Source organism: Opisthocomus hoazin, chromosome 4 (assembly GCF_030867145.1).
Source record: "Opisthocomus hoazin isolate bOpiHoa1 chromosome 4, bOpiHoa1.hap1, whole genome shotgun sequence".
Lineage (NCBI taxonomy): Eukaryota > Metazoa > Chordata > Aves > Opisthocomiformes > Opisthocomidae > Opisthocomus > Opisthocomus hoazin.
This window is the reverse complement of record NC_134417.1, coordinates 29,524,652-29,552,339: the sequence shown is the minus strand read 5'-3', so window position 1 is coordinate 29,552,339 and position 27,688 is coordinate 29,524,652. Positions and strand designations below refer to the sequence as shown.

The 27,688-nt window shown below is 46.6% G+C and overlaps 3 protein-coding genes and 1 long non-coding RNA gene across 7 annotated transcripts in view; 2 read left to right on the top strand and 2 right to left on the bottom strand.

The window, feature by feature from the left end:
* The window catches only part of WWTR1 (WW domain containing transcription regulator 1), a 74,139-nt gene extending 73,223 nt beyond the window's left edge, over positions 1 to 916 (bottom strand). The window contains exon 1 of the mRNA XM_075418504.1: positions 341 to 916. Coding sequence (XP_075274619.1) covers positions 341 to 726 — 386 coding nt within the window. The 5' untranslated portion in view covers positions 727 to 916. The remainder of the gene's footprint in view (positions 1 to 340) is intronic.
* LOC142361148 (uncharacterized) lies at positions 348 to 6,356 on the top strand. Of its 2 annotated transcripts, none has more exons than XR_012763700.1 (5): positions 348 to 435; positions 2,888 to 3,025; positions 3,648 to 3,776; positions 5,261 to 5,395; positions 6,281 to 6,356. It is a non-coding gene; the product is annotated as an uncharacterized LOC142361148 (long non-coding RNA). The 2 variants fall into 2 exon arrangements; XR_012763701.1 differs by having other exon boundaries at positions 2,888 to 3,361.
* A 136-nt stretch (positions 6,357 to 6,492) lies between these two features.
* On the bottom strand, positions 6,493 to 14,728 carry COMMD2 (COMM domain containing 2). 3 transcript variants are annotated; one of them, XR_012763699.1, is made up of 7 exons: positions 14,602 to 14,728; positions 14,414 to 14,491; positions 14,063 to 14,145; positions 12,675 to 12,848; positions 11,813 to 12,166; positions 9,816 to 10,051; positions 6,493 to 6,580 (listed from the first exon to the last, which is right to left on the bottom strand). XR_012763699.1 is itself a non-coding variant. In XM_075418509.1 (5 exons), the coding sequence occupies exons 1-5, from the start codon at positions 14,666 to 14,668 to the stop codon at positions 11,969 to 11,971; spliced, it is 600 nt and encodes a 199-aa protein (XP_075274624.1). In that variant the 5' UTR covers positions 14,669 to 14,728; the 3' UTR covers positions 10,542 to 11,968. The 3 variants fall into 3 exon arrangements, 2 of the variants coding, with proteins under 2 accessions (XP_075274624.1, XP_075274625.1); XM_075418509.1 differs by lacking the exons at positions 6,493 to 6,580; positions 9,816 to 10,051 and having other exon boundaries at positions 10,542 to 12,166; XM_075418510.1 differs by lacking the exons at positions 6,493 to 6,580; positions 9,816 to 10,051; positions 14,414 to 14,491 and having other exon boundaries at positions 10,542 to 12,166.
* Positions 14,729 to 17,452: 2,724 nt separating this feature from the next.
* Positions 17,453 to 27,688, top strand: part of RNF13 (ring finger protein 13) — a 42,867-nt gene continuing 32,631 nt past the window's right edge. Inside the window, exons 1-2 of the mRNA XM_075418495.1 lie at positions 17,453 to 17,558; positions 24,205 to 24,332. Coding sequence (XP_075274610.1) covers positions 24,219 to 24,332 — 114 coding nt within the window. The 5' untranslated portion in view covers positions 17,453 to 17,558; positions 24,205 to 24,218. The remainder of the gene's footprint in view (positions 17,559 to 24,204; positions 24,333 to 27,688) is intronic.

The window sequence follows — 27,688 nt, the reverse complement described above, 5'->3', positions numbered from 1 at the left end:
TGCCCCCGGCTCTGCAGGCAGCCCCCCCAGCCCGCTCCCCTCGCCCCCTCCGCCGGAGCGGTAAGGGGGCCCTGCCGCGCGCTTCCGCAGCCCCCTCAGACAGCCAAAGCCCCGGCGACCCCGCCTCGCCGCCGTGCCCCCCCCCCCCCGAGGGCCCCTCGCCGCCTCACGGCGCTGCCCCCCCCCCCCCCGCCTTACGGCGCAGCTGACGTCCGGCCGGCGCGGCGACCGCGGCTGGCCGCCGTGAAACTTGGCCGAGAACCCTCCCGCGGCGCGGGCCAGGCCACGGCGCCCGCCCTGCGGCCCGGGACCCCGCGCCCCGCCGCGCCCCGCCGCTCACTTGAGGAAGTAGCGCTGCCCCGTCTGCGTAAGCGCCATCTCCCAGCCGGGCGGCAGCGGCAGCTCGTCCGTCACGTCGTAGGAGCGCTGCCGAAGGTGCGCGTGCTGCGGCGCGGCGGCCGAGCCCAGGAGCGAGGCGGGCGAGGAGTGGGAGCGGACGTGCTGCGCGGCGGCGGGCCGCGGCGGGGGCCCGCCCGAGTCCGTGCTCGACTGCCGCGAGTGCGAGCCCGAGTCGGGCTCCCTGAAGAAGGACTCGGGCAGGATCTTCTTCCTCCAGGAGCTGGGCTTGGGATTCATCACCGCGTTGAAAAGCGCCTCCAGCTCCGTGTCCAGGTCCTGCGTGACGTGGATCACCTGCTGCCCCGGCGGCGGGGGCGCGGGGTTCATTTTCCCCCCGGCGGCGGGCACAGACGTCCCAGGGGCAGGCAGTGGCAGGGGCCGGCCCCGCCGCAGGCCGCCGCCGAGGACGTGCCCTTCGGAGCCGGGCGGGCGGCTCTCCGGGAGCAGCGCGGCTCTGCCGGCGCGGGAGGGCGGTGCGGGGAGCGGAGTGCCTCTGCGCCCGGCCGGCAGCGGTAGTGACCCAGGCGGCCGGCGGAGGGGCGGGCGGGTCAGCCCCCGGGCAGGGCAGGGCAGGGCAGCGGCGGGGCGACAGCTGGGACGGCCCCGGCCCCCGCCCCGCCCGCAGTTATGCAACGGCCGCGGAAAGTTTGGGGCTGGGAGAGGCGGCGGGGCGGGGGCGGCTGTTCCGCTCGACAGAGGGGGCCGCCCCTCAGAGCCCGCCCGGTGGGCCGGGACCGGGGCCGCCCCTCAGAGCCCGCCGGGGGCTGTCCGCGCACAGCTCTCGCTCCGCCGCTGGGGCCGTTGCTGCCCCCGTCCCGCATGAAGTTAGCGGGGGCCGGGCGGGGCGTTTCGGGCGAGCGCGGCCCTGCTCCCCGCCGGCCCGGGCTGCGGTGCGGCTCGTTGGCGGGAGCAGCGGCCCGGCCCGGGCTGGCCCCGCATCAGGCGGAGCAGCCGCGCCTTCCCCTCACGCAGCGCAGTCACAAGCGTTGCTTCGGCGTTCACGGGAACTTGGAGCGCGTTCTCTCCTCATGCGACTGAATTTCTGTCAGTTAGCTTTGCTTTAAAATCATTATTCAAGAAGTCCGTGGGCGATAGTGATTTCTGGAAGCAACACGATGCTTGAATTGGTTCACGTACAGGCCTCATAGCCAGATGTAGTGATGCTGTGGCGATGGGGAAGGGGGAAGGAGGCCCTCACGGCGACACGGACCGCGCCTGCTTTCCTGTAGCGTAGGCGGGGTCTGGCGCTTTGCCGACGGGTGTGAATTCAGTGCGGAGTTGCACCCTAAATCTTCCCGGCTCGCTGTCCATAGGTGGGATTTCAGACACAGCTGTGGCACGTTGTGGATCTATCCCGACCGCTGGTTCACAGCCGCTTGGCCTCTGTTCAGTCTATACTGGATGCCAGAGCTGTCATCAAAATGCATTCATGAGGCTTTCTATAAAGTCAATGTAATACATACAATTTTTTTTAAATCTTGTCTCATTTTTTTGGAGCACTTGGAACAACTTTTGAATGGTGATGTGACCAGAATTTGCCTAAATTCAGTAGCTGCATCCATAAAGAATAATATTGTTTGCTTTCCAAATTCAATGTTGGTTTTTAGAATTGGAAGCATAAAGTGCTTTTATGACTACACACGCACAGATATCACACATGGGCTATGCAAACATACAGCTTTATTTTAGTAATTCTTTTCTTCATTTTATTTCTGCATTTTGGACAGACTTCAGGCTATGCTGATTGGTAAGTGTACATCCTCAGTAATCAGAATCTACATTAGAAAAGTCTTAAGTAATTTTTTTTCTGAACTTAGTTCTTACTTATTCTTTAAGAAGAAGCATGAACTGTTCTGAACTTCATTTGGCTTCTCCAGCTTAGAATCGGACCTGACCCCTGAACAATCTTTGTCCCGCGATGAGTGTTACATTTAATATTGGTAATGTAGATTCTGAGATTCACAGTTTAAGCCTGTACATGAGCTCCAGATTAGGAACAGCTAGCTCCATGGAACAGATCTTGCTTGTGCATTTCCTGATTTCCTTGCTTCAACAAATACTCCCTGTCATTTATTTTTCCTTAGATTTCCTGTTCCTGTTTCCATTGGCTGGGCAGATCTCCCCTTTGTGTTTTGGTTGGGTTTTTTTTGCCACATCTGCAGTATTTCTGGTCAGGAAACCCAGTACTCCTGAGACTTGCTTATGCTTCCCTTCCCTAAGAATTTTCCATGCTATCTTTTGTACCAATCTCCTGCTGCTTTCTTATGGGTCACTTGCATTTTTACTAGCTCAGACAGCTGTGCTAATTACAGCACCTTCTCCAGAGTTATGCAGATATTACGTATCACTTTTTTCTGCAATTTCCTTGTTTAAAACCTTTAAACCATTTTAGATGATTATGTGTGTGTGCATGTGGTTATTGTACAGATAATGATCTACACGAGTGATTTTTTATACAGTCCTTACAAGGGCTTTTTGCTTCCTCCAGGCCTCTGTATCCTCACCCGCCTGGCTGCTACAATGACATGCCTACTCCAGGGAAGGCTCTGATAATCTCATTCTGGTGAGGTGCCACCTCAGCTACATTAATTAGACCACTTCCATAAGACAGCATGGCATCTCATGAGTAAGTATATGCATGTAAGTAAGTATAAGCTGCTGTTGTACCACTTGGCATAGGCTAAAGAATCTTTCTTTGCCAAGAAGTGATTAAAAACTGCAAGAATAAATTCTCATAGCATTGTTGTTTTTATTCTTTGTGTAGAAAATAGTAACTGCCTTCTTTGGACACAAAAACAGGATATGACCACCAGCTTTTACAGAAAAATATTCAGTTTGTTCAAGTCCATGAAAGACAATGACACTTCCATCACACTGGGACTGGATTAAGTGATAAAGGAATTGGACCACAAATGTGACATAGAAAGCCTCCTTATCATTACTTCTTTCTTCTAATTACAAGGTTGTACATTATAGAAAAATAAGATGATAGCATTATTTTATCTGAATTTCTTGTGCTGTTCAAATGTTTTTGAATAGTACAGACCTTTTTTTGTTGAAGTGAAGGGTTTATAACAGTACAGGACTTTGAGTATACCCTATTTGTCGTACATTTTCTAGCAGCAAATTCAATCTATACTTCAGTGGAAAGCCAAGCAAACAGGTCTACTTCAGCAAATGTATTGTGTTTTTTTAACATATCATTCTGGGTTTTATCTTTGTGCATTTCACAGCTATTTGTTTCTCAGGTAGCTAACAGCTTTTAGAGTTTGGCTGGCACCTCAGAATGAAGGCGAAGCATATCCTACGTAGCCAACTGTGATGTGGTTTATTTAACACAAAGACCTGGTGTGTATTACAAAGTTTCACCAAAACAGGTATGTTGGCATACCTCCCCAGCCAATGTCTCCAAGCCAGCAAAACCTCTAATGTGGACACAGCCTGCTAGCAAAAAACCAACAAAACCCAACTTCTGTTCGCTTAGTTCATGTTGTTTTATAAGTTGATGTAATTTTACTGGCAAGAAAGCGATGTGAACATCTAATGCTCAGACATTAATTTCAGAAACAGCTGTGCTAACTAAAAAATTGCAGCACTGTTTGTGTTTAAGAGGTTCTTCTTATAGCAAAGCCAGTGGAATGGGACATGCAAATGCTGCTCATCCACATCACTACAAAGTCAGATGACACTTAAACAGTTTGCAGCAGTGATTTGGGAAAAGCTGTAGTGTGACCGTCCGCAAACAGCTGAAGCCATGTCCGAAGTCGCCACACTACAGCTGCTTGTTTCAGCCTCTTTACTGAGGTTAGCTTCCCCCCTCCCAAGGAGACAGTGGGATGTACAGGCACATCATCATCAGTTTGTCTCATGTGGCTTCAACTGCTGATGAAAATTAGGTTTGCTAATACAGCTGACTTTGCACATAAATTAATTAGGAAACAAATTCACACCTGTGTAAATGGTGGTAATGTTTGAAGGACAGAAAAACAGCCAGTCTTTAAGACTTTCAGTTACTCAAGACAGATTGGGAGGATGCTTTTTGGCCACATTCTGTGGGATAAAGAAGTCCTAAAATAGTCATGTCAATTAAACTGGAACCTGATTGCTCTGGTGCTTCAAAATAAAAGTCCAGAACAGCAAAAAGAAAAAAAGAAATTGCTTAATACAGTGTGATCTTATTGGCAAGAGTTGTTCTGGAAGTGATGTCAGTCTGGCTCCCTGTGTGACCGCTGCTGACAATACCAGAATAATTATCCAGCTAAGAAGACTTAAAATATACGGGAGTAGCTACAGAGGAAAAAAATATTCTGGAACAGCTCTGCAAACTTCAGCAGCAGAGTAGCGTAGAACAGTGCTGAGAATCATACCAGCATGGAAAGTACTTCTTCTAGCATAGATAATTTAACTTGCAGAAAGATACAGTAAGAATACAGCTTTCTTTTTTGTTAATAAAACCTGCATGTACACAGAGAGGGTTTTCTGATGTAGATTTTTCCAGGAAGCAAAGCTAATAGTTTAATTACAGTCAGATCTGATATTTTGGGAGAGTCTTCCAGTTTGAATTTCCGGTGTCCAGTACAGAGGGTGCATGATTTGCTCAAGCTCAGCAGGGCAATTTGAAACAAAGCTTAATTATTCCGACATCCTGCTAGTGGTGTTAGTGTAGAGCATACCAGCTGTCACCTGATAAGCGTGTGTGTATGTGTATATATATAAAAAAAGGCAGTGTCATATATTTCTTAACACATCTTGAACACATTGTTGGTTGTCCTTGTTGCTCACTGCTATGTATTTCACCTTCTGCCCTCTCTGCAGAAGACTAGGCCTACATGACTTGTTCTGTGTGTTTTTTCAATTGCAGGATCCTCATTTCCCCACACGAGCAGGAGCATTCATGATCGGTATTCCCTGTTTTCATCATCATTTTTCTTTTGCCTGGAAAGTCACTCTTGACACAAACTTTAAACCTTTGCAGAAGAACAAGCATGGATGAGAGGTAAATTGTTGTTCTAGGAAGTGCTGAAGTTGACCAGTCTACAGTCATTTAAGATGTGGTCCAGTCATGGAGCTGGTAGGTGCCAGCAAGAACAGCTAGCGCAGCAGAGAGAGAAGTACTTCTCCTCATCCACGTCCCTTTTTGTTTAGCTGCACAGGAAGGAGCCCGAGGGTGGGTGCCACTGTGCAGACCACTGACAGCCCTTGTCCTTTGGGGGGGCACAGATAGGCAAACATCTCCATCCGTTTGCTGAGAGACCGTGAGGTGAGAATGTAGTCTGACAGAGATAAAACTGCGTGTTTTTTTCTAATGTGGATACCTGGGAAGAGTGGAAGGTACAGTATCGCTTTCCTTCTTGTTTTGGTTTTATAATTTTCACAAGGAAGACTTGAAATATTGGACCTGGTGGGGCAAGGTATTAAAAAAATTAAAAGCTGTGATTGTAGAACTTACTCAAAAAGGATGAAAAAGAAAACTCCGTATGGTAAAAACAACCTACACAAAAGTACTGCATGCATCCTTTTCAGGATTTTCTTGACTGATTTATAAAAGGCATGCATGTTCCTTTCTTGTGAGTTCTTGACTGCATCTGCTATGAGACTGTATGCTAGACTTCTTTGTGATATGAAATTTTACAACACAGCCCTAGATTAGCCACTGTGAGGAGGCAATGCCCTCAATATTCAGAGCAGGTGACGAAGCAAAGATTATTACTGAAGAAAAAAAATATTTTTTAACAAGTGCCATAACCTCTAATAATTACAAAATCAACACAAATTATTAAGTCTCATCTTTTTTATGTAACAAAGTTTCTCAAAAGATCCTAAGTTAGTGTTGTCGGGGCCTGAACTCATGGTTCTCACAGCACCAACCATCTTATTTTAGATCTTCGTGGAACAGTTCCAGGTGCTTTCATCCTGCAAACTGCTCACGGCCGTCTACTACCAGGATGCTACAGCCCAAGAGGGCTCTGCTGGCAGAAGGGAATGTCTGAACACCTTATGCACGGTCCGGGTTCGTCTGCAGGTGTGCTGTACTAAAGCTGCACTCAGCTCTCCAGGCTGAGGGCTGCCCTGCTCCTGAGGTGAGTGAGGTGCGCTCAGAGTGTTCCATGTCAGCAAAATCCAAAACCGCAATCCCCAGCGAGAACTGAGAAGTATCAGGGAAACTTGCGAGTTCTTAGATCTGGAATGCACAAGATACATTTCGGTGTAAAAAAGCACAAACAATGGTGATTTTAAAGGCCACCCTTGTCCGATTACGAACCAGTTCCTGAAATTCAGAGCAAAAATGTTAACAACAGCAATAGCGTTAAGTACCAGCTGAGGCATCGCTCCAAAATTAGGGCTTGGGGCTTCTGCTAAAGACAGACCTAACAGGACAGAAATGTTTCTGTTCTCTTACGGTAGATCTATGAACACAGAACGCTTGGAAGGCCTGGTACAGAGGCTTCCTGACTTCTGCAGTTCTGGTATTTTCAGTATCTGTTAGGAGCACTAGGGATACTACTGTGAATGTTCACACACACACGCAACGACACTGTGGGGTAAGGTAGATTCCGTAAAGTCACATTCAGTTTTCCTCTGTTTACTTAAGTTTTCCTTTTGCCAGAGCAATAGATAAGGAAAGGAAAAGAGTATGATCAGTAGAAGCTTCTTACATATTTAATGTTAGGAAAAAAAGTATTTAATGTGTTTTGCAGCGTATTTGGTCACTATGGCTTGTCTCTTAGCCTGAATATTCTCTACATTTTGGGACAATCAGGATGCAACTATTTAGAGTGGTGTTCCTCTTACAAACTTCATTGATTTTATAGACAGACCGAAGAATTGCGTGTCCTTATGTATCTAGAGTAAGGTGTCAAAGAATCTAGAATAAGCAAGTCATAAAGCTGATGATCATGGCAATTCCTAAAATGTATTCTAAAATTCCATTGTACAATCACAGTAAAAAACTGCACTTTTATGCCCGTAAAAGCCATCTGTTCGTTACCCCATCTTCAGTAGAACTACTGTAATGTTTAAAACCTGCCACATTTCAAATAAATCAATACCCAGAACCCTAAATGTAGTAATAATGTTTTGTATTGATACAAATAATCTGATGGGTGAGTGAAATTTCAAATTTCAAGATACTGCAGTAATCAGACTGCCACAATTTACACTTACCTTGAAAATAAAATCAGCAAGTGTTTAAAAAAAAGAGATTGTGCTGTAATACACCTGACCCAGACCACGAAGCCAAGCACAGAGTGACAGGAGACTTCCTTCCCTTTGTTTAGATAAGTAAGAAACAGCAGAGCTTTACTCAGGGAGTGTTGCTAGGTCATTCCTAATCCTGGACTTCCTTTCATACGCACCATCTATTGTTAATATTGCAATGTCACAGTACAGGAAACAGGCATTCTTGTAAAGGCTGGAACTGAAAACCACCATTCACACCTTAGAGTCTATATGTTGACACATTTCATAAACAGTACTGAATTTAAAACAGGTCTAATGCCTTTAAATTAAAAATATAATGTTTAGACAAATTCTTAATTGAGTGGGTTTTCTGTTAAATGAGAATTGTAAGCCTAATTGAAAGTTCAGATACTGATATGGTTTACATATGCGTACATCTAAACTAACTCCATAGCTGTTTAAGTGAAAAAAAGGTTTCCTCGTGTAATTCAAGGAATATCTAATTAATTAGGCAGTTAAAAGGTGAAAAAGTAGTATATTAAAAGCTTGTAAGACAGCATCGCAGGGACAAGCAAAAGTACAAAAAACAAACCTGCTTGTAGGAGAGTCTAAGTGTTTCAGAGATGGGGAACTAATTAAAACTTGGATCAGAAACTTAAACAATAGACTTTACAAAATGGGCAGTGATCATTCAAAAGGATTTAAAGAAAAAGCAGGAAGAAAAGCATTGCTTCATAGAGTGCTTAAAAGACTGTAAACATTTTACAACACCGAATCACATCATCCTGAGTTTTAAGAATTGGGTTATATTATGTTCTTTGCTAAGTGGCTTAGCAAATTAATTAGCAGATTCAAGAAACAATGTTTTACAGTGGTTGAAAACTGTTTTCAGTTTAAAATTGATCACAAATTTGGAAAATATAAGGTGAAATACATTTCAAGGTAAGCCTTGAGACTATGAGCAACTCTTACCGGAAGACAAGCACTGAAAATGTTTGAATAGCGAAACTTCTCCTTTGTGGACTACAGAAGACAAGCTTTCTGCCCTCTGCTGTTTAGACCAGGAAAAAATAAACTGGAATACAAATCTGTTGAGAAGCACATAGCTAAGGGCTAAGCCTAACTCTGCTCTGAAGAAAATAATCTAGTTTATGCTTACACTAGCTGAACTTTCAGTTGTTCTGTGCACTTGGGAGCTCTGCGCTGGCATGAAGTCCACCTGAATTTAGTGGTCTGACAAAAAGGTGCCAGGGAGCCATTCCCAAGCTGCTTCCTTCATAAAACCAGAAGTTACTCGACATGCACAGGAAGAGCAGTTCTGCAGAACTAAGTTAATTTTGCAGTAAAACAAAACCTGCCAAGGTTCCACACTGAGGGTAACAGACTATGTTCCATACTTAACAGATTTCTAAAGATAAAATAGCAATACACTCAACTTCCTCACCGATTCAGAACTTACCTCAAGGCTGTAAATTGCTTCAAGACGAAAAGTGTTGCACTGTACAAATCAAATTTGCTTACTCACTTTGAAAAAAAGTTACTTTTTAACAGGTAAGCTGAAAGCCAGCATTTTGTGTTATAAAATCAACAATCAGTTCTTCCAGACTTGAAAAAAAAAATAGCAGAGAAATGGCCTCAGATTTAACTTTGCTTTTACTGGTCAGATACCAGACTGAATTTTAAAAAGCCTGTAAAAATAAAATGTGTTATAAGTAGCAACATTACTTTTTCTGGTTTTTAATTGTGAATAATGCTTTGTACTCCACAGGTCTTGTTCATGGGTTTATATAAAGCAAGTGCAAATTCCTGAGAGGAAACATATTAAATATAGCTTTATATGTCACCCTCAGTCTTGGATAGAGTTTACATTAAGACTGGAAAATCCAGATCCGCAAGTGAATACTTATCTTACCCCTGTCTATGGCTTACTGAAGCAGATGCGTTTTCCCTCGCCAGCTTCAGCTGCCCTACAGAGCAGCCGCTCCACCGCTGCTGTAGTTCCCGCACTGGTAGCTCCAGTCAGCACGATGACACCAACAGCAGGACGTGCCACCCGCCGTGCCCGCGCACTGATCGCCGGGGCGCAGACACAATTCTGCTCTGTCCGCACACTGGCAGTTCTGCTGCTGCAGCTGCAAACCCCCGGCAGCAGCCGCGTGTGCGATGGAGACAGGGCAAGGGGGAATTTCCAGAGCTGCAGAAAGACCCACTCCAACCTCACATAAAGGCAAACCCACCTTTCCAGTCATTAAGCTGAAACCACTAGCTGCTGAGACGCTGCTTTTCCAGGCTCAGTACTTCTCCCCAGAACAAACCGAGAGATGCAACTCAAAAGATCACGCTTGGCGTAAAGGATCTCTCTCCTTGCTTTTCTTCTCGAGCCTGTTCACAGATCACTGCCAGAGTTTGAGTTTCGCTAAACTTCACCCAGCTTCAGAGTTTAACTTGGACCATCCTCAATTCAGGTCATTTTCTGTCAGCGGAAACAAGACCATTCAGTGTTGCAGTTTTTACTTCTACGCTATTGTAATAAGCTTCAAAAAAAGCAAATATGCAGGCTTTCTGATGACCACCTATATTCACAAAATCCACTTCAAACTGTCCATCTGACTCTAACTAACCCTCCCCTTCTCTTCTGGCACATGCTTCAGGACACGACACACGCACAAACTGCCAGCGTTTACCACGATGCCAACTAGCTCTAAAGCAGCTAGCTTTCTTTCTAGACAAGTTTCAGAGACAGAAAGGCAAATATGTTCAGATTCACAGGGCACGACACATTAAAAGCTTCTAGGACTTGTATCTAAAACTGGTATTTTGCTGCCCTGAGTTCTAGACTACGGCTCTAGTGAGGAGAGACGGAATAAAGAGAAAACACTGGCCTACGTATAGGCTGTTCTTGTATTTCACCTGAAAATGTAGGCCAATTACATAGAAAAATAGTGATCTGAAATCCCAAGCAGTAACATTTGATCACATTTAATTACCGCATACTACATGTGAAGGAAAAAATCACCGCACAGGGATGGTAAATAAACACATTGCTGACCCATACATGGAAGAGGAAATGGAAGTCTGTTACACCATCGCCACGCTATATAAAGCGATTGCAGAATAAGGAACTCCCTATTCTAGAAAACTGACTTCTTTTTTTTAAGTGGTAGTGTTACTGATTAAAGCACTTCTGCCACGTGGGTTTGATTTGAAACAGTATCTCTCAAAGGCACAAAAATACAAAAACAGTGCATTTGTGAATGTAGGAACCCAATTAATACAGAAATTTATGGTGCTGCCATGAAAGACAGCAAATGTAGTTATGGCCAGAATCCGTACGTGGAGGTTCTCTCTTGCCTATTCATCCTCTCCGATATACTTTAAGGGATTTAGGATGCACCCTCACCAGTGACAGCAGAACATTAATTGGCAAAACTATTTAACTGTAGTCACAAAAGCTGCAATATACTGCATTAGAATACAACTGGAGTGATTTTTGACATAACCTTTGTTAGACATTTCTCTTAAAAATGGAAAAGCATCGTTTCTGTCACAATACTTAGCCAGCCTTTCCTTTATAAGCTTGCCATCCAAACAGGGGAAAAAAACTTGTTGCATCACAACATGAAGACCAGATTTAGCAGAAGTTAACACTTTCTTCATCTCCTCCTAGCCCATGGTTTTACAGATCACCTTTACACACAGAAATACTCAGTGCATTAACTTACGTTTAGGCCCCTGAGTTTTCTACGGTAACTGCTACCTACAGAAAGCATGAGACTGCCTGGTCGGGGTTACAGCTAGCTTTCTTAACGCGGAAGTGTTAGCTTATGTTTTTTTTCATTATATACAAAGGGTACAAAAGCAGCATAACACCCAGCCTCCAAGGTGAGTGAATCCTTTGGAGGAAGAGGGCAGTAGTCCCACATGTACTCTTATACATACATGAGTACAGATGGAAGAAAACATTCCTGTGAAGTATCATTCCCACCAGTATAGGATTGGGTTTTTTTTAAACATTTTAGAACAGAAGCAAAACCAAGGGAAAAAAATTCTTGATAAATGTAAAAACAAATGTGCAGCTTCGTATCATACAATATCAAGACAGCTCTACATAATGTAGGACTATACTAATTTAGAGCTAAAGAAATTCTCAGCATTGCACGCTGAACTTCTACATTTGCAAGTAAAGCAAAACCAATCACCCATCTCGTATCAGGGAGGCCTGTAAAGTCAGCACCTGCAGCCAGCCAGCCTGTAATGACTGGCTTGAGATCCTGGCACAGGAAAGCATTTCATCTGATCCAGATGTTTATTTTTCCTCAAAAAGTATTTGTAGACATTGTTTTCAGCTGTTTCACAAACTGCTCACTAAGACAGCAGCCACAAATCAATGCTATTTCATGTTGCGCACTATTCTCCTGCAATGGTTTGTCTTCATTTCCCCCAAGGCTTGTTCCAGTTGCTGAATCAGGTGGAGGAGGGTAGAAGGGTCGGTTTGCAACACCTGGGCAGTTTGCTCTTCGTTCTGGTTAAGATGTAGCTTTATAGTCACAGCAGGCTTAATCTGTTGTCTCAAACTTCTGCTTGCAAGCTGCAAGAGGGAGTTTAGATCAGTCAGGAATAGGGAAACAAACAAACAGGACAGTTATCAGCTTTCGGATTTACATTTCACAGAAGGTTTGCAGCACCCACTTGGAGGACTGTTTAAAAATCCTCCTCATCCACATTAAAGACACACGCAATATGTTCTTTAATTTTATCATCAGGCAGTACTAATCCACTTTAATCAATGCTCTCGCAGTATTTCTGAAAATAAGGTGATAATTTAGACTGAATACATTTAGTATGTGCTAGCATTTTTAAAACACCAGCGGAACTATGAATTCAGTTTTCATAAAGCAACAAATACTTTGCATCATTACATATCCTGTTCATCTCATAACCAGTTATCTTTGGGGCAATAACAGAACGACGTCAATTTTAAATACATCAAAAACCGCTGCCTCAATTACTTTAAAATGATATAAATTCATTGTTTAGTAGTTGTTTATGACACTAAAAAAAAATGTAAAGTAAAATACAGAAACACGAGAAGTCACCTGCACATCCAGCCTCCATTCGAGGCTGTGATAGCTGGGAAGCTTTGGTGCCAGCTCCCCAAGAATGCTTCTGATCTCCTTCCTGTTATCAAGGTACAGCTGGAGCAGTGATTTGTTCAATTCATCCGAGAATCCCAGAACATGAATGGAATCTTGGAAGTCTATCTCAGAAATCTAGAAATAACAATTTAGGCCTTAAAACGGAACTGTCTCATCATCATAATCATTGAGAAACAAATAAAACATTACATACAGTACGGTGGAGTTATTTTCCTGCCGGAATGTGTAAGGACAATTCTACAGCTAGGACAAAACCAACCACCCAGGTTTTAACCCATTTATGCAAGTTGATGTCTTACTGCTGATTGGCATGAGCTTCAGGAACAGTTTTAGATCAGCTTTTTCAAAAAACAAAAACATTAATCTTCCCCACATTTAAGCCTTTGGATCAGAGAACAAAACGCAACACAGAAGAGCATCTGAGCTTTGTCATGTGGAAGGACACATCCGGATCATCAATTTACCAACAGCATGTTAACATAATACTGATACTCAAATTATAAAAGCTCTGAAACGTTCTGGACGTCTCCCGGTGCAAGCGAGCACCAGGTACAACTGTAAAGCTGACGTCGCCGTGACTCAGAGGGGTCCCAAGCAGTCGGTTCCCACAGGTCAATGCCTCTGTGCTCAGCTGGAGAAGCCTGATTCATCACTGCGGAAGCAGCGACTTGTTCCACAGAAAACGTCACACCTTTACAGCGCACTGACACTGCCAACAGCCACTGTGATCAGCTGCGCGCTGTCATAACACGCTATAATTTATCTGCCAGTCACCTTACTTCAAGGGAAGGCGCTGCAGTATTTCAGCCCCTTCCCTACCTGCTCTTCAGAACAACGCCTGCTCCAGTCTCATCTGGAATTGCTTCTCTGTGTCCCTGCTCCAGGCCTTCACTGCTCAAATATCCCACTGCACCGACAGCACGAGGCCCTTCCAACAGGAACGGTAATGATCCAGCCAGCGCTCTTTCAACGCCTGCCGGTGCCCGGCGCTGCGGCAGCTCTGGTGCCAGCCGTGCCAGGCCAACACGGAGCCCGGGCAGGGCGTCCGCCCCGCACGCACCCGGCGCCGCCGAGCCCCCCTGCAGTTCCGCCCCTCGGACGGCGCTCCGCCAAGCCAGGCCGCTGCGCGCTCCCGCCAGGCGCTGCTGAGGCGGCACCGGGCCGCAGCGGCAGGCACCGAACGCGCGTCCCAGAGACCCCCGCGCAGCCGCGCTGTCTCACCCGGAGAACGGCGCGACGGACACCGCCGGGGTTTTCAACTGTCAGAACGCTGAGGCAGCTCCACCCACCCCCCCCCCCGGGTGCGCGGGCGGCCGGCGGCCCCTTACCGTCAGCCTGGCGCTCTCGGCCAGGAGGAAGGCCAGCCCCTCCGCCGCGCGCTGAACGGCGTCCGCCCCCAGGCCCAGCCTCCCTGCGGAGCAACCACAGCGCGCCCTGCACCGACCGCCAGGGGGCCGCCGCCACGCGAGAAGGGCGCGCGCTCCCGAGCCAGGCCGGCAGCGGGGCCGCACCCTCCGCGGGATCCGCCCGCCCGCCAGAGCCCGCCCCCCCGCCAGAGCCCGCCCCAACCCCCGCCACCCGCCGCGCTGGGACCCCGCCGCGCACGCGCCCGCAGACACCGCACGCGAGCGCCCCGCCCCTCCGCGAGCCCCGCTCGCCCCCGCCGCCCCGCCTCTTACTGACGGCCGCCTCACAGGCCCGCGGCGCCGCGCCCCGCCGCAGCAGCTCCACCGCCAGGCGCCCCAGCTCGCCGACGGCTGAAACGAGAGGAGGCGACCCCGCTGCAGGCCCCGCCCGGCCGCGCCCGCGCCGCCCCGCCCGCGCCCCCCAGCCGCCGCTCCCCCGCGGGCCCGTGTCGCGGCCGGACCTGCGCCGCCTGCCCGCGGCAGGCAGCCCAGGTGGGCCTTCTGCTCCTCCGACAGCACCAGCAGCATCGCCGCGCTCCGCCCGCCGCCGCCGCCGGGGAAGGAGCGGTCCCTGCCCCGCGCCTCGGACGCGCCTGCGCGGGAGGGGAGCAGCGCCCCGCCCGGCCCCGCCTCCGCTGCAGCCGCGCGCGCGGGGCGCCCTCTGCCGGGGGCGGCGGTGTTGGAGGGGCGCGGGGGTCCGGCGCAGCGCAATCCGCACCCGGCTTCACGGGGCCGCGCTGCCCTCCCCCCCTGGACAGAGCCCGCGCCCGGGGACGCTGCGGGGCGGCGCGGGGAGCCACAGCCACGCACCCAAAATGGGTTTCCGGAAACGCGCGTTCCTGCCGTGTCTAATAAAGGGGACACCCCCCCCCCCCCGCACCCCAAGGGCTCTGGCCGGCCGAGGTGCCGCGCAGCCGCTCGCAGGCGTCCCTGGCCCGGCAGACCGCGCTGCCCCGCAGCGGGCCGGGCCGCCTCCCGCCGGGCTCGCTCCCTCAGCGGGCCGCCGGGGGGGCTGCTCCTCAGCCAGCGCCCGGCTCCCCCCGCGCCCCGGCGGCCGTCGCGCCTCCGCACACCCGTTCCAGCACAACCAGAGCTCCGATTTCTAAACGATCGCTGACCACAGTTACATCCCCAGGAGACTTCTGGAGTGCTGCGGCTGGGAAACGGGCACGGTAGGAGCTCCGGCCCGGCCCGCCGGCAGGGGGGGTCTGGCTGTCCGGGACAGCACCCTCGCGCCCTCGCCCTCCTGCGAGAGGCTGCCGGCGTCGCACAGTCCAGTCGTGGTGAGCCTGTTCCTTACCGCCATCCCCCCTCCACCTCACGCGGTTTTAAACATTCACCCATCCTGCTGAGTGCTCTGGTTAATGACGGCGAGTAGACCGCAGGACCAACACCACCTACTACGAAAAGAGATGAAAATATATCACAGGTTAATTCCTCACTTCTTCCTTAGTCCAGTGCTTTCTGGGAGCAAGCCCAGTATTACAAGTGCAGATATCGGGGACCCTGAGATTTAAAATGTAATACTTCAGCGCTTGTTCTTTGGAGATTTTAGAGGACAGCTTCACACTTAAAGTCATAAAGGAGAAAGTAGAGGCAATGATTCTGAACCAGCATGAAGGGAATGTAACTTCTTAGCCATCCTCAGAAATTTAAAAAATTTATAGGGGTATACTAGGATTGTAGATTTTTCTTTCTAGTTTTCGGATTTCAAGCATGACCTTCTAGCAGATGTTCACACCCAAAGTAGCAAAGTTTCTCATCAACTCATCCAAATAATTTTATTTGCCACATCCTTCTACGTATCTGACCTGTGCATTCCACAGACAGTCCTGACATTTTTTCCAAGCTACGAAGCGGATTTTTGTATTCTCTACTTGGTACACCTACCTTAACTTGTGAAGGTATTACTCATAAAACCATAGTACGGTTTGGGCTGGAGGGGACCTTACAGACCATCTTGTTCCAACCCCCCTGCCATGGGCAGGGACCCCTTCCACCAGCCCAGGGTGCTCCCAGCCCCATCCAACCTGGCCTTGAACCCTGCCAGGGAGGGGGCAGCCACAGCTCCTCCGGGCAGCCTGGGCCAGGGCCTACCCACCCTCCCAGGGAAGCATTTCTTCCTTCTATCCAGTCTAAACCTCCCCTCTGCTCCACTCAGGTCACACTGTTCACTGGTAGCGCTAAACAGTAATTAAAGAGTCTTTATTTTGGATTAAATCAGTTTCTGGTTGGTTTAACCAGAAGCTGAGTCAAGCCCCCAAAATACAGTTCGGAAACTTAACTGCCCTTCTCTGTTGCTGAGTCTTCACCCAAATCTTCCACATTTCAGTCATTCACCTGAACTCCTTCTGTCCTTTGCCAGTTTTAAGCCCTGCTCAGGACATCTGTCTGCTCAGCTGATGATCTGGTTTACCGCAGCACCCTTCAGTGTCCTCTGTTACGCAGCATTGGCCCCTAAAAGATTATACTCTGCCTTCATAAGACTTCTCATCTGAGAAGCACAAAAGGTCTTTAAATATTTGAAGTAAGAAATGATACGATCCCCAGTTACAGATAGGAATACCAAAGCAAGGAGAAACTCGTGTGTACTGCAGAATAAATTAACCAATACGATACTCCACGCTACCATAGTTAGACCACTTCTAGGACTTGAACTAGGAAGTATAAGAGTGCAGGCAGGCCTGGGTGGCTCAGCTCAGTTTACAGGGAACGAGCACAGCCCTACTCTCACCGCATTTTTTAAACTCAGAGCTGGGCTAACGTTAGCGCAGGGTTTCACCCCCGCCGCCGGAAGAACCCGATGCCCCACTCCGCAGCCCGCTGGGCCCCGCGCCGGCTCCTGGCACCCTCCCCGTGGCGGGGCGCGGGCGGGTGGCGGGCCCGGCTCCGCGCTGAGGTAACGGCAGGGAGGCGGCGGCCCGGCAGCCAGGGACGCGCCGGGGGCCGCGGCCGGTTTGCCCACGCACCTGCTCCGCCGACCCCCACACCGACGGCGGCTGAGGAGGCGGCGGCGGCGCCGCTCCGCCGAGCCACCTCCCCGCCCCGCTGCAGGCGCCGAGCAGGCCACCAGCCCCGGGCAGCCGCAACAGAGAGCACAGCCTGCGCCGGGCGCAGGCTAAGACGGCCGCAGGCCCCGCCCCGCCCCTCTCCCTGCCCGGGCCCCGCCCCTCACCCTGCGGGCGGGGCCGAGGGCAGAGCCCAGCGCCGCCACTCGCCTGCTAAGCCCGCCTCGCGTCACGCGCCGGCGGCTGAGCGGCAGCCCGGGCGAGCAATGGCCTGCCCCGGGCCGACGCCTCTTGCTGCGCGGCGGCGGGGCGGGACTTCCGCCGTGGCGCTGAGCGGGCGGAGCGCGCCATGGAGTCGGCCTAGGCGCGGTCTTTGGCTCCCCGCGCCGGGCCCTGCGCCGGGCCCGCAGGTGAGCGCCACCGGGGCGGGGTGCGCTGCCGCCGGGTCCCCTCGGGCCTCCTCCCTGCCGCCGGGCGCCCTGGCTTCGCGGCGGCTGAGCAGTTGCTGGGCCCGTCGCTCCGTTGCGCAGCGCTTATTTGCCTCCGTCCTTGGGGCGGCGAGGCGGGGCCGCCCGTCCGTGCGGCTCAGGCGGGGCCCGGCCGGCCCCGGCGCTCCCCTGTCCCGCGGGCCGTCGGTGCAGCCGGCGCGGAGAGCCGCCGCGGCAGGACGGACGGCGCAGGCCGAGGCGCGCTCCGAGCGTCGCTGGTGGGCTGGTGAAAGCTGAACCCGGGCTCCGGCGTTTCACGGCGCTGCCCGGTGAGGGCTCCTCTGGGGCTGAGCTACCGGTTGCGCTTGTAGGGTGATGAGCAGCGTGGAGGCTGGCTGACAACCAGACTGCTAGTGCAAAGATGAACACAAATTGAGAGGAGTAGTTCCTGCGTCTCAGCCAGAGCTGAGAGCTGAACCTCCCGCGTGTGCCTGAGTTTTCAGTTCTGTGGGTGGATGTCGGGTGGAGATTGGAGACTCGGGTCAGGAATAGTGACATCAAAATGCGAAAAGCCAGAGACGTTGGGGCTTTTGAGGATGCGTGTGAAAATTACTGATGTTATCTGTGCAAGTTTTGCTCATCCTCTGCTTGTGGATTTTTGGAAGGTGCAGCCCAATCTAGCAAACTGTTTGGATTGCTGAGTTTGTGGCAGGACAGAGTTTCTCTGTGTTCATGTGATTTTTGCGGTTGCTTTAAGCATTGCAATCCTGTTTGGCACTGAAATAGAATTGAAGTTTGTTTAATACAGCTGTGCAAGTTAATTTTTATCACCAATGGGAGGGGAAAGAGCTGTTTTCTTGAGAGAGTTGAAGCACAAGCGTGGCCATGTGGACAAGGAATTGCTTTGTGTTGTCTTCTGCTGTGAAATATGTTTTGAGTTGATTGAGATACAAACTTCTGAAAACTTTATGTTTGTATATACTTTGTGGAGTTTGGTTTGTGGATAGTTGCCAGAAGCTCTGAATATTCTTATCTGTGTCCTAAGCCATGTAATTTCTTCATGAAATCTGGCTTAAATGTGCTCTCAAGGCTTGTTCACGTTGGCAAGTACGAAACTGGAATGTGTGGTAGGATGCAGGGACTGTATCCAGAAGTATGTTTTCCACTCAGGTTACCTGTTCTGGTCTGGGAGTCAGTGTACTGGTGTTAGAAGCACTGTGTGTTTCATAACCCCTTATTATTAATGCAAACAATACCATTAATGTATTAAGAGGTGGGGAAGTTAGTTTTAGTGTCCGGTGTAGTAGATAGGTGTATCTACCGTGTATTCTCAGCTCTTGCATTGAGCGTATTTAGCCATCTCTGTCTTCAAGTGAGAAGGGACATTTTGCTCTCCTTTTCCTTGAAAAGAGTAATCAGGAATGTATTTTCTATTGTACATACAACAATACTGCTGCTGCCTTATCTTCATTGGTAACACCTTGTCTGATGCTTCCAAGTTAGTGTATTTACTTCATGGTTGCCTTACTGCTCACAGCTATGCTGTGATACTGCACACCCCACGATTTCCCCTGCTCACTTCTGACCTGGTGAACCTGTTCAGTCCTGTGACACGGAGGGAGGTAGCTGCTCAGGCTTAGTTTGTTTTCTGAGTTCTAGGATGCAGAGCGAGAAGAAGAAAACAGACTCTCAAATGCCTGAAGTTACTTAAGGAGAGCTTTGTCTGTAGACACTGGAAAATTTGGTGTAAAGTGCTGAAGATTAATGCAGTTAAGTTTAACTTCTTTTGTGTGGTTTACAGCATAGTCTTCAATTACATAAGCCTATATTTCTGTGTGCTATAAGCTGCCTTATTCTGTTAAAGAGTATAGTCTACAAATGAGCTACAGAATTTCGGGAATTAGAAGGCTTTTTTGCTTGTATTTGAGACAATAGTTCTTGGGGCCCAGAAGAATGTCTATGTGTGTGACTGACAGATAAGATTGCACTGTACATGTGTATTGCTTGCAAGGACAACTTTAATTCGGGTGTTTTCTAGCCTTCTCAAGACTGTTTTAATGCTTTCTCTATAGTCTAAGGTACATGCTGAATTTACTGTGTTGGTTAGAATATTGTGATAGCTTCAAGTGTTTTGTTGCTTCTGTCAGAGTAAAAATGACTGGTTTTTTTGGACAATTGGTCTTTATCCTTCCAGTTTCACTGATATCCTCTTTGTTAGGGCAGGCTGATAAGAGGAACTTGCAAGTCTTAACTTAGAAATAAAAAATTCATGAATTTCATAACTCATGACAGGTTCCTGTGACTGTAACTTCTGTTCCGCTAATCAGTTGAAAGTTTCACAAAGCATCATATGTTTGAATGTCTGAATGACGAAGTCACAATAATGAGAACTGGTTTTGAAAATATTCCTCCTATTAGTAATAATGAGTTTTAAGTATCTTTGTGTTAGTGTCAGTTTAAATCAAATCTAACTCTCCGATATTTGCTTTAGTTAATGTTGAGGACCTCAGATCATGAGACGATGCTTTCTGCTTAAAAAAATCACAAAGGATAGGACAAGAAGTTAAGAATTCTTCGGTGTTTCTTGATTCTAAAAGAGAATGTAGTAGCCTTGTCTGATTTCTTGGTAAAGTCAACAAAGTTACAATTTTCAGAATGAGCTATGTACAGTCAAATGGAAATAAACCCACATGGAACCATTTAAATAAGAAGCCTCAGTTTGGAGGCTTTCAACAACCATACAGTTTGGATGACCTAGCTGAGTTTAGTTGTTTGTGAAGTACTTTTAATTCCTCCAGTAAAAGAAGTTAGAGGACATCCAGATGTTCTGAAAATGATAATATTAAGCATCTCTACTTTTAAAACTGAATTAATTTAACTATTAAAACAATATTGGATCCAGTGCATTTGTTGTTGTTTTGTGTTACTGCTATTTTATTTTTGTGGCATTTCAAATATTTTTTTCCTGTGAGACTAGAAGAATCGCTAGAGAGATTTAATTGTCCATCTGTGGACCAAGCAATGCTTTTAAATTCAGCAATGAAAGTGGTTAGATTTCATGCTGAATGTAGAGCTTCATTGTTTCTTGTTTTGTACTCTGAAGTAGGAGGTGTGCTGGACCACGTTACTTGTTCAGTGTATTGCAGTGTTAAATGTTGGACGACTTAGCTTGGTGCCATTTAGGTTAGAGTTTTTATAAGGGGAATAAGATATTTTGTACATCTGTGTTCTTCAGAGGTTGCCTGCACATAAGGCTAAGAGGAATCTGAAGTTCCTCTGAAGACAGCTAATGATTGTCTCTTATAGGACTGAATTATGTCTGCAGCAACAGCACAAAAAGAAATTGTCAGGTGTAACTTGTCAGTGGAGAACAGAGGTCCTGATCTTCGGCATTCAGTTGTGTTTTTGCAGTGAAAGGCATTTAGAAAGCGAGAGCTCAGGGGGAGGTTCCTCCCGGCTTCTTTCTTATGAAGAGCGACTACCACCATTCTCATGGGGCTGTTCCTGATGCCAGAGGTTTTCTCGGAATTAATGATGGCTGTACACTCCTCTTACTGTATCCCAACTTAGTAAGTAAAAGGGTGTTGTGGGAGGCTGGGTTAGGTTAATTCTCCATTACTGTTCATTGCTCTAGAGTTTTTGGTGTTAAGATGGTCCTCTTCGAAGGAAAAAAGGTACTTGTTTAAGCACTAAAATGTATTCCCTCGCTCGGTTAGTAGTTTTGTTTGGAATAAACTTTCTCTGTGAAGGAGTTCTCTGTCATTCTTGTTTAAGACCGTGTCCAGCAGATAAAGAATCTGTTGTCCAGGTGGATTGTAGTGCACAGTCCCACTGAGTCTTTCCCCTCGAAGCTTGTATGCTTGTAGCTGTCCCACCAAACTTTGGTGGTGCAGTCGGACTGCAAGAGCGTGGCACGCAGAAGTGAACGATAGCTACTGTCTCTCAAGTCCTGCAGATCAAAGGGCTGCTGTTACATGATCTCTGTTATAGTTAAAATGCTTTCTTTTAAAATGCAAATTTAGCAAATATCTCCCATGTCATATGCTTAGAAAGGCTTATAATTTGCTCATATAGGTGGTGTATTTTTGTGACTCAGAGTACTGATGCAGAGCACGATATACTAGCACTTTGAAATTGTACTATGATGTTGAGTTCTGTTTTAGTGAGATAAAGTTGTTAGAGTATGATGTCTGGGGAAAAGAAAGCGAAAGGGTGAAGTTGGTAATGAGGCAGAGAAAACAAACACTGGTTTTATTTTTTTATGGGGCGGCAGGGGGTGGGGGAGGGGAGAGAGAGGCAGGGCCTGTATTTTGGGGACAGCATACAGGACAGAAGTCTGTGCATGTAGCTCATGAGGTGTGGGGGATAAGATAGATGGGCACCTGGCCAGGATTCTTGTCCAGCTCCACATCTTTCCTCTCTGGAAGTCTCTATCCCTTTGTCAGCTAACTATTCCTCCAGCTTAGATTGCATTTCTCAGCAGCAGAAGTTAAGGCTAAATCTCAAACCCCCACATTACTGCAAGCTGTGGGAAGTATATATCTGGGAGTTTAAACACCTGTAAAACATTAGGAAACTTCTGAGGTGGGTGTGTATGTGTGTGAAGTATTAAAAGGTAGAGTTTAGGTGGAAATTCAAGGACTCGGATATCAGGAGATGCTGCTTCCGTGGCTACTCGTGCAACTTCAGTTTATCCATTTGCCCTGTTGTGTAGGAATGGCTATATAGTTTAATAAATCGTATTCTCATGTTTTTTCCCCTACAGAACCTTACTTCATTCAGTATGTGAGTGGCATGCGCTGAAAGGCCTCAGTCAGTTACACACAAGGTTGGCCTCTCCCTTGGCCAGCCCCAATTTGGATGGTTGATTTTGTAATTAGCTAGTAGATTTTGTACCCGCATGTGAGTGCGTGTTATGTAATTGCTTCTTGTTTGTATTAGAAGCCGAGAGACCCGCATTGGCTTAAATGCCCATGGGCACATGGTATCGAGTGTTTTAGACTAAAGCTTTGCAAAGACACCGTTTCTTCGTACATTAAACGTGACATTTGGAGAATGTTGCAGATTTGTACCGTGTTGTTCATATGTTTATGGATTGTGAGAGCATAAATTTGAGGGCTCTGTGATAACGTGTGGAGGAAGTTGGTCTTACACAGATATTCAGTGAATTCTGCGATCCTAAGGAACAGCCTTTAATAGTCATGGAAATGATACTTCAACCTGAATCACGTTTGTTGTCTGAATTTGGACTCTCGCTGGTCCCGGAAAAAATAATTACGCAGAAGAGACAAGTGGATAGTAATCTGTAACCCGAATACTGAGTTTCTAAGCTGAGCAGTATTGGGGATTATTATTTTAAGTGTTAGCTTTTGTCTTTGCTGGAAATAATAAAAATGTTCAAAATTCAAACATTATATCGTTAACATTTGTGCTGTATTTGGTGTTGATGGGCCAAATTTTGTGGTTTCAAGATGCGTATGATTGTAGAATTGGCCAATTTTTGTTATGAGAGATTATGAAATGAAATCTGTTACCGTTGCATTCAGTGCATGTGTTAAATTTGAGGAGGGGGTTCAAAGTTCTGTTCACGCAAATGTTTGTTTTGTTTGGGTTTCTTTTTGTTGGTTTTTTGGTTGTTTTTTTGAGGGGATGTTGTTTCTTGGGGTTTTTTTTGAGGGTAACATGGTACTCTCAGTGACTTCAATAAGGGTGCAGGTATCATTGCTCATACAAGCAAGGCATTCAGGCCCTTGATTTGTGATTTTGATACATTTTTTAAAAATCTCTTCGTGTGGCAAAGGAAAAATATAAAAATGTTTGCTTTGCTTCCTCCTAATCCCTTGCTTTTTTTTTGCTTTGATTAATGATAATCAGCAGTTTTAAAGAACAGTTTCTTTTAAAAAGCATGCCCCTATATTTCCAGACAGAAGCTGTTGCTTTTTGCTGCTGGTCTTGATGAACATCTATTAACAAAGAATTAACTTCCTTTTAATCTCATGAGCTTGTGAAATGCATACAAGCATACTTTACAGAGTACTTGTGTTCCTTTTTTAAAGGTCTCAGAAATGCGCACACTTTACAGGAGACTGAATCTGCTGTCCAGACCATGAGTCGCATTTGAACATTTGTGAATTTCGCTGAAGTTGATAGAACTAGTTTGTATTTGTTACCTTTTGGCATCACACTGGTTTTGCAAGTGTGTATTTAAAATAAATGCTTTTGGTAGAGTTACTCCAGGTACATGAGGAATTTTGCTGATTTGGATTTATGCTAGAAGAAGGGAAGATTAAAATTAAGACTAAGAATTATTAATATCATGTGAATGTTCATTCCTGTATACCGCTTCCATTGTTGTGTGTTGCCCGCGGCTTTTTGAAGTGCTACCATTATAATTTTTGTGTTTTACACGTGCATTCCCATGGAGGTTACATGCTCTTGGCAGAAGGGACTTCTCTCTCTAATACTTGTATAAATTAGATTACTTGTTTCTCAAAAGTAAGTGTAGAATAACATTGTGCATACTTCTTTAGAAGAAAAGTTTTAACTGACCAATAAAGCCCAGTAAAATGACAGAGGAAAATATTTACTATATGCATTGACTCTCTTTTTTTTGTTGTTGTTGTTGCAGGTATTAAATAAAATATGCTGTTGTCAATAGGAATGCTGATGTTGTCTGCCACTCAGATATACACTATCTTGACTGTTCAGTTATTTGCTTTCCTGAATCTTTTACCCGTGGAGGCTGATATTTTAGCAGTAAGTATAAGAACATTTTTCTACATAGATGAAATCTCTATGAAATTGATTCTTCTTTTAAACTATTCTGTTAATGAATCAGTTAGTACAACAAATGTTACAGCAGGTTGCTTGGGAATTGCCTTAACAGTTTAGTTCAGTAAGAAAGTAAATTGTACGTTTTCAAATGAGCTTGCAGATGATGTGTGCTCAGGTACCATGACAGTGAAAGTGTTTAATTCCCTTTGTCATTTAAAAAGTTCCAATCTGACCAGATATCCTACAGCACGTTATAACCCTGTTAAAAGAAATCCATGATTGTTTGGTTTAGACATCAATTTAAGTTTTGATGATAAATGCCATTTTGTAGGCTAACTGTATATAAATAAATGAAGTAAAATAATCTTTTATGGGTAGTATAATTTATGTGTGTGCTGAAGGCCTTGTCAGTAAAGTTTTTGTATAGTTACACCTAGGTAGATTTTTTTTTTTATAGCTATAATCTCTGCTGTCATTAAGAATAATTTTTGATGTGTAGAATTTTAAATGATCAGGCTAATAAACAGTATAATGAACATGGGGTCAGTGGTAAAAGTTGTTGCTGGGCTATTTATTACCAATTCCATATATCGTGTAGTTTTATGGAGGAAGTTACATGTGTCTTTGTAGGATAGATTTTAAGCCACTGAAATAATGAAATCTAAGTACTGTAGCCTCTATATTCTGTGCTAGATACAGTGATATTCAGGAGAGTTGTGACTATCATATCAATTAATTTAGGAGAATAGAGTGAAAAATGCTTGAAGCAAAATCTTAGAATAAAAGTACTTAAAAGTTTGCGGTAATGTGAGGTTGATGAGTACTGAATTATGTTGTCTGGATCTTCGGGTTGTTACTATTCTATATATTTTTTTTTATAAGATAAAAATTTTAAGAAACAAGTAACACGGATAATTGCTTTATTATGGAACTGACATCACTATTCAGGTTTACAGTAGAAAGCGAGTTTAAAATTTCACAACGGATTTCCCCTCCTCCTTTTCCTCTCTCACCACGACCATGCTTCCTCTTTTAATTTAAAAAAAAATATTATTTTCATTCTTGCTACTTTCTCCTTTAGAAAAGATATTAAAAACCCCACCAACCCTCCCCCAAAAAAAGGCATTTTGGAAATTTAGTTTAATTTCTTCTATTTAAGCTTCTGTGTGCAGTGTTCTAAAATAATTTCATCCAAAAATGTAGTGCCTTTTATTCTAGCAAATTTGAAAGTTACAGATCTATTCTACGCGTATCTTTGAAGTAGGAAATGAAGAGATGCACTAGACACTCAGACTTTGCTGTGAAAAGCAGGCAGTGGAATGCTTAAGAAATACTCTGAAGAAGGAGTGTTTGCACACAGTCACCTGGAATTGAAGGCGTACAGATAGCTTATAATGTTGGGAGATTTCATGGTTTAATGATTGTGCCCCATTTGTGGGGCACAATTCCAGCTGAAGTTTTGCATTTGTCAATGAAATAAATTCTTCTTCTTCCTGCTGATTTAGGTGTATTTTTATGCTTCTGTGTTCTCACATAGTTGCAACCTCAAATGAAGGATTATGTTTGTATAAAAAGTACTCTTATGTGTATATGAGGCATGATGGGTTATTTTTTAAAATAAGGGTTGAAAATAAATAGGTTTGTGTCTGACACCTAGCTTAAGTTGGGGCTTGCTAGGTGATTCAAGGGAAAACTTACAGTAGTACAAGCTCAGGAAGGATGTTTTGAAGGAGGGGGGTGAGTGAATAGTGAAGGTGGAGGAGGGCAGCGTACTGGCGCAGAGCTGTGCTATGTGATGGTAGGATGGAAGATCAGAAGGAAAGGTTCTATGGAGCAGATTGATACACAAATCAGAAATGATTGCTTGAAATTTAGCTCCCTTCCTACCTCTTTCCCCTCAATTTTCTTAAGGTCTGTGGGAAGTAGCCTCCTTTGAAAGAGCTAAGATAAGTCATGGTAGTGTTTATCTTTGAGCTATAGTTGAAGTTCTGCTGTCTAAGTCTGGCTGTTAGGAAATGTCCCTCTGAAATAAACATGATCCTCCTTACTTGACTGTTCTGAATGACAGTTGGATGATACAACGAATGAACAAATACTTCTGAGTCACGAAACTATTTAATAGAACTTATCAACTGATGTACATTCAAGTTAGTTCCTGTATAATTCACAACCTTTGCAGGAAACTAACTTTTTTTGCTTGTAATTTAAACAATTTTAGCAAATGTACAATTTGCACTTGTTGTTGTATGGATTGTGCATTGGGTAGGCACATCATAGAGCCACAACGCATGAACAAGGAAAGGGGAAACAAAGCTTCTGCAGAGTTTGCCGATTACACCAGTCTGTGTGGTGCAGTCGACATGCTGGAGGGAAGGGATGCCATCCAAAAAGACCTGGACAGACTGGTGAGGTGGGCCTGTTCGAACCTCACGAGGTTCAACAAGGCCAAGTGCAAGGTCCTGCACCTGAGTCAGGGCAATCGCAAGCACAAGTGCAGGGTAGGTGGAGAATGGACTGAGAGCAGCCCTGCCAAGAAGGACTTGAGGATGCTGGTTGATGAGAAGCTCAGCATGACCCGGTAGTGTGTGCTGGCAGCCCCGAAAGCCAGCCATGCCCTGGGCTGCATCCCCAGCAGCATGGGCAGCAGGGCGAGGGAGGGGATTCTGCCCCTCTGCCCTGGTCTGCTGAGACCCCCCTGGGAGTCCTGCATCCAGCTCTGGAGCCCTCAGCAGAGGACAGACCTGGAGCTGTGGGAGCAGGGCCAGAGGAGGCCCCAGCAATGATCCGAGGGCTGGAACCCCTCTGCTGGGAGGGAAGGCTGGGAGCGCTGGGGCTGGTCAGCCTGGGCAGGAGAAGGCTGTGGGGAGACCTGAGAGCAGCTGCCCGTGCCTGGAGGGGCTGCGAGAGAGCTGGAGAAGGGCTTGTGACAAGGGCAGGGAGTGGCAGGACAAGGGGTGATGGCTTCAAGCTGAAAGAGGGGAGATTTAGATTAGATGTGAGAAAGAAATCCTTTACTCTGAGGGTGGTGAGGCCCTGGTCCAGGCTGCCCAGAGGAGCTGTGGCTGCCCCCTCCCTGGCAGGGTTCGAGGCCAGGCTGGACAGGGCTGGGAGCACCCTGGGCTGGTGGAAGGGGTCCCTGCCCAGGGCAGAGGGTTTGGAACGAGATGATCTTTAAGGTCCCATCCAGCCCAAACCATTCTGTGATTTAACGTCTTTGCAGCATTTCTCTGTTTTGAAAGGGAAGCTCATAGTATAAAATAAAACTGTAGATTTAGCTACTAACCTGAATAGATAGCAGGGAATTGAGAAAGGATAGCATATGGAGGCTGTTCTTCGTC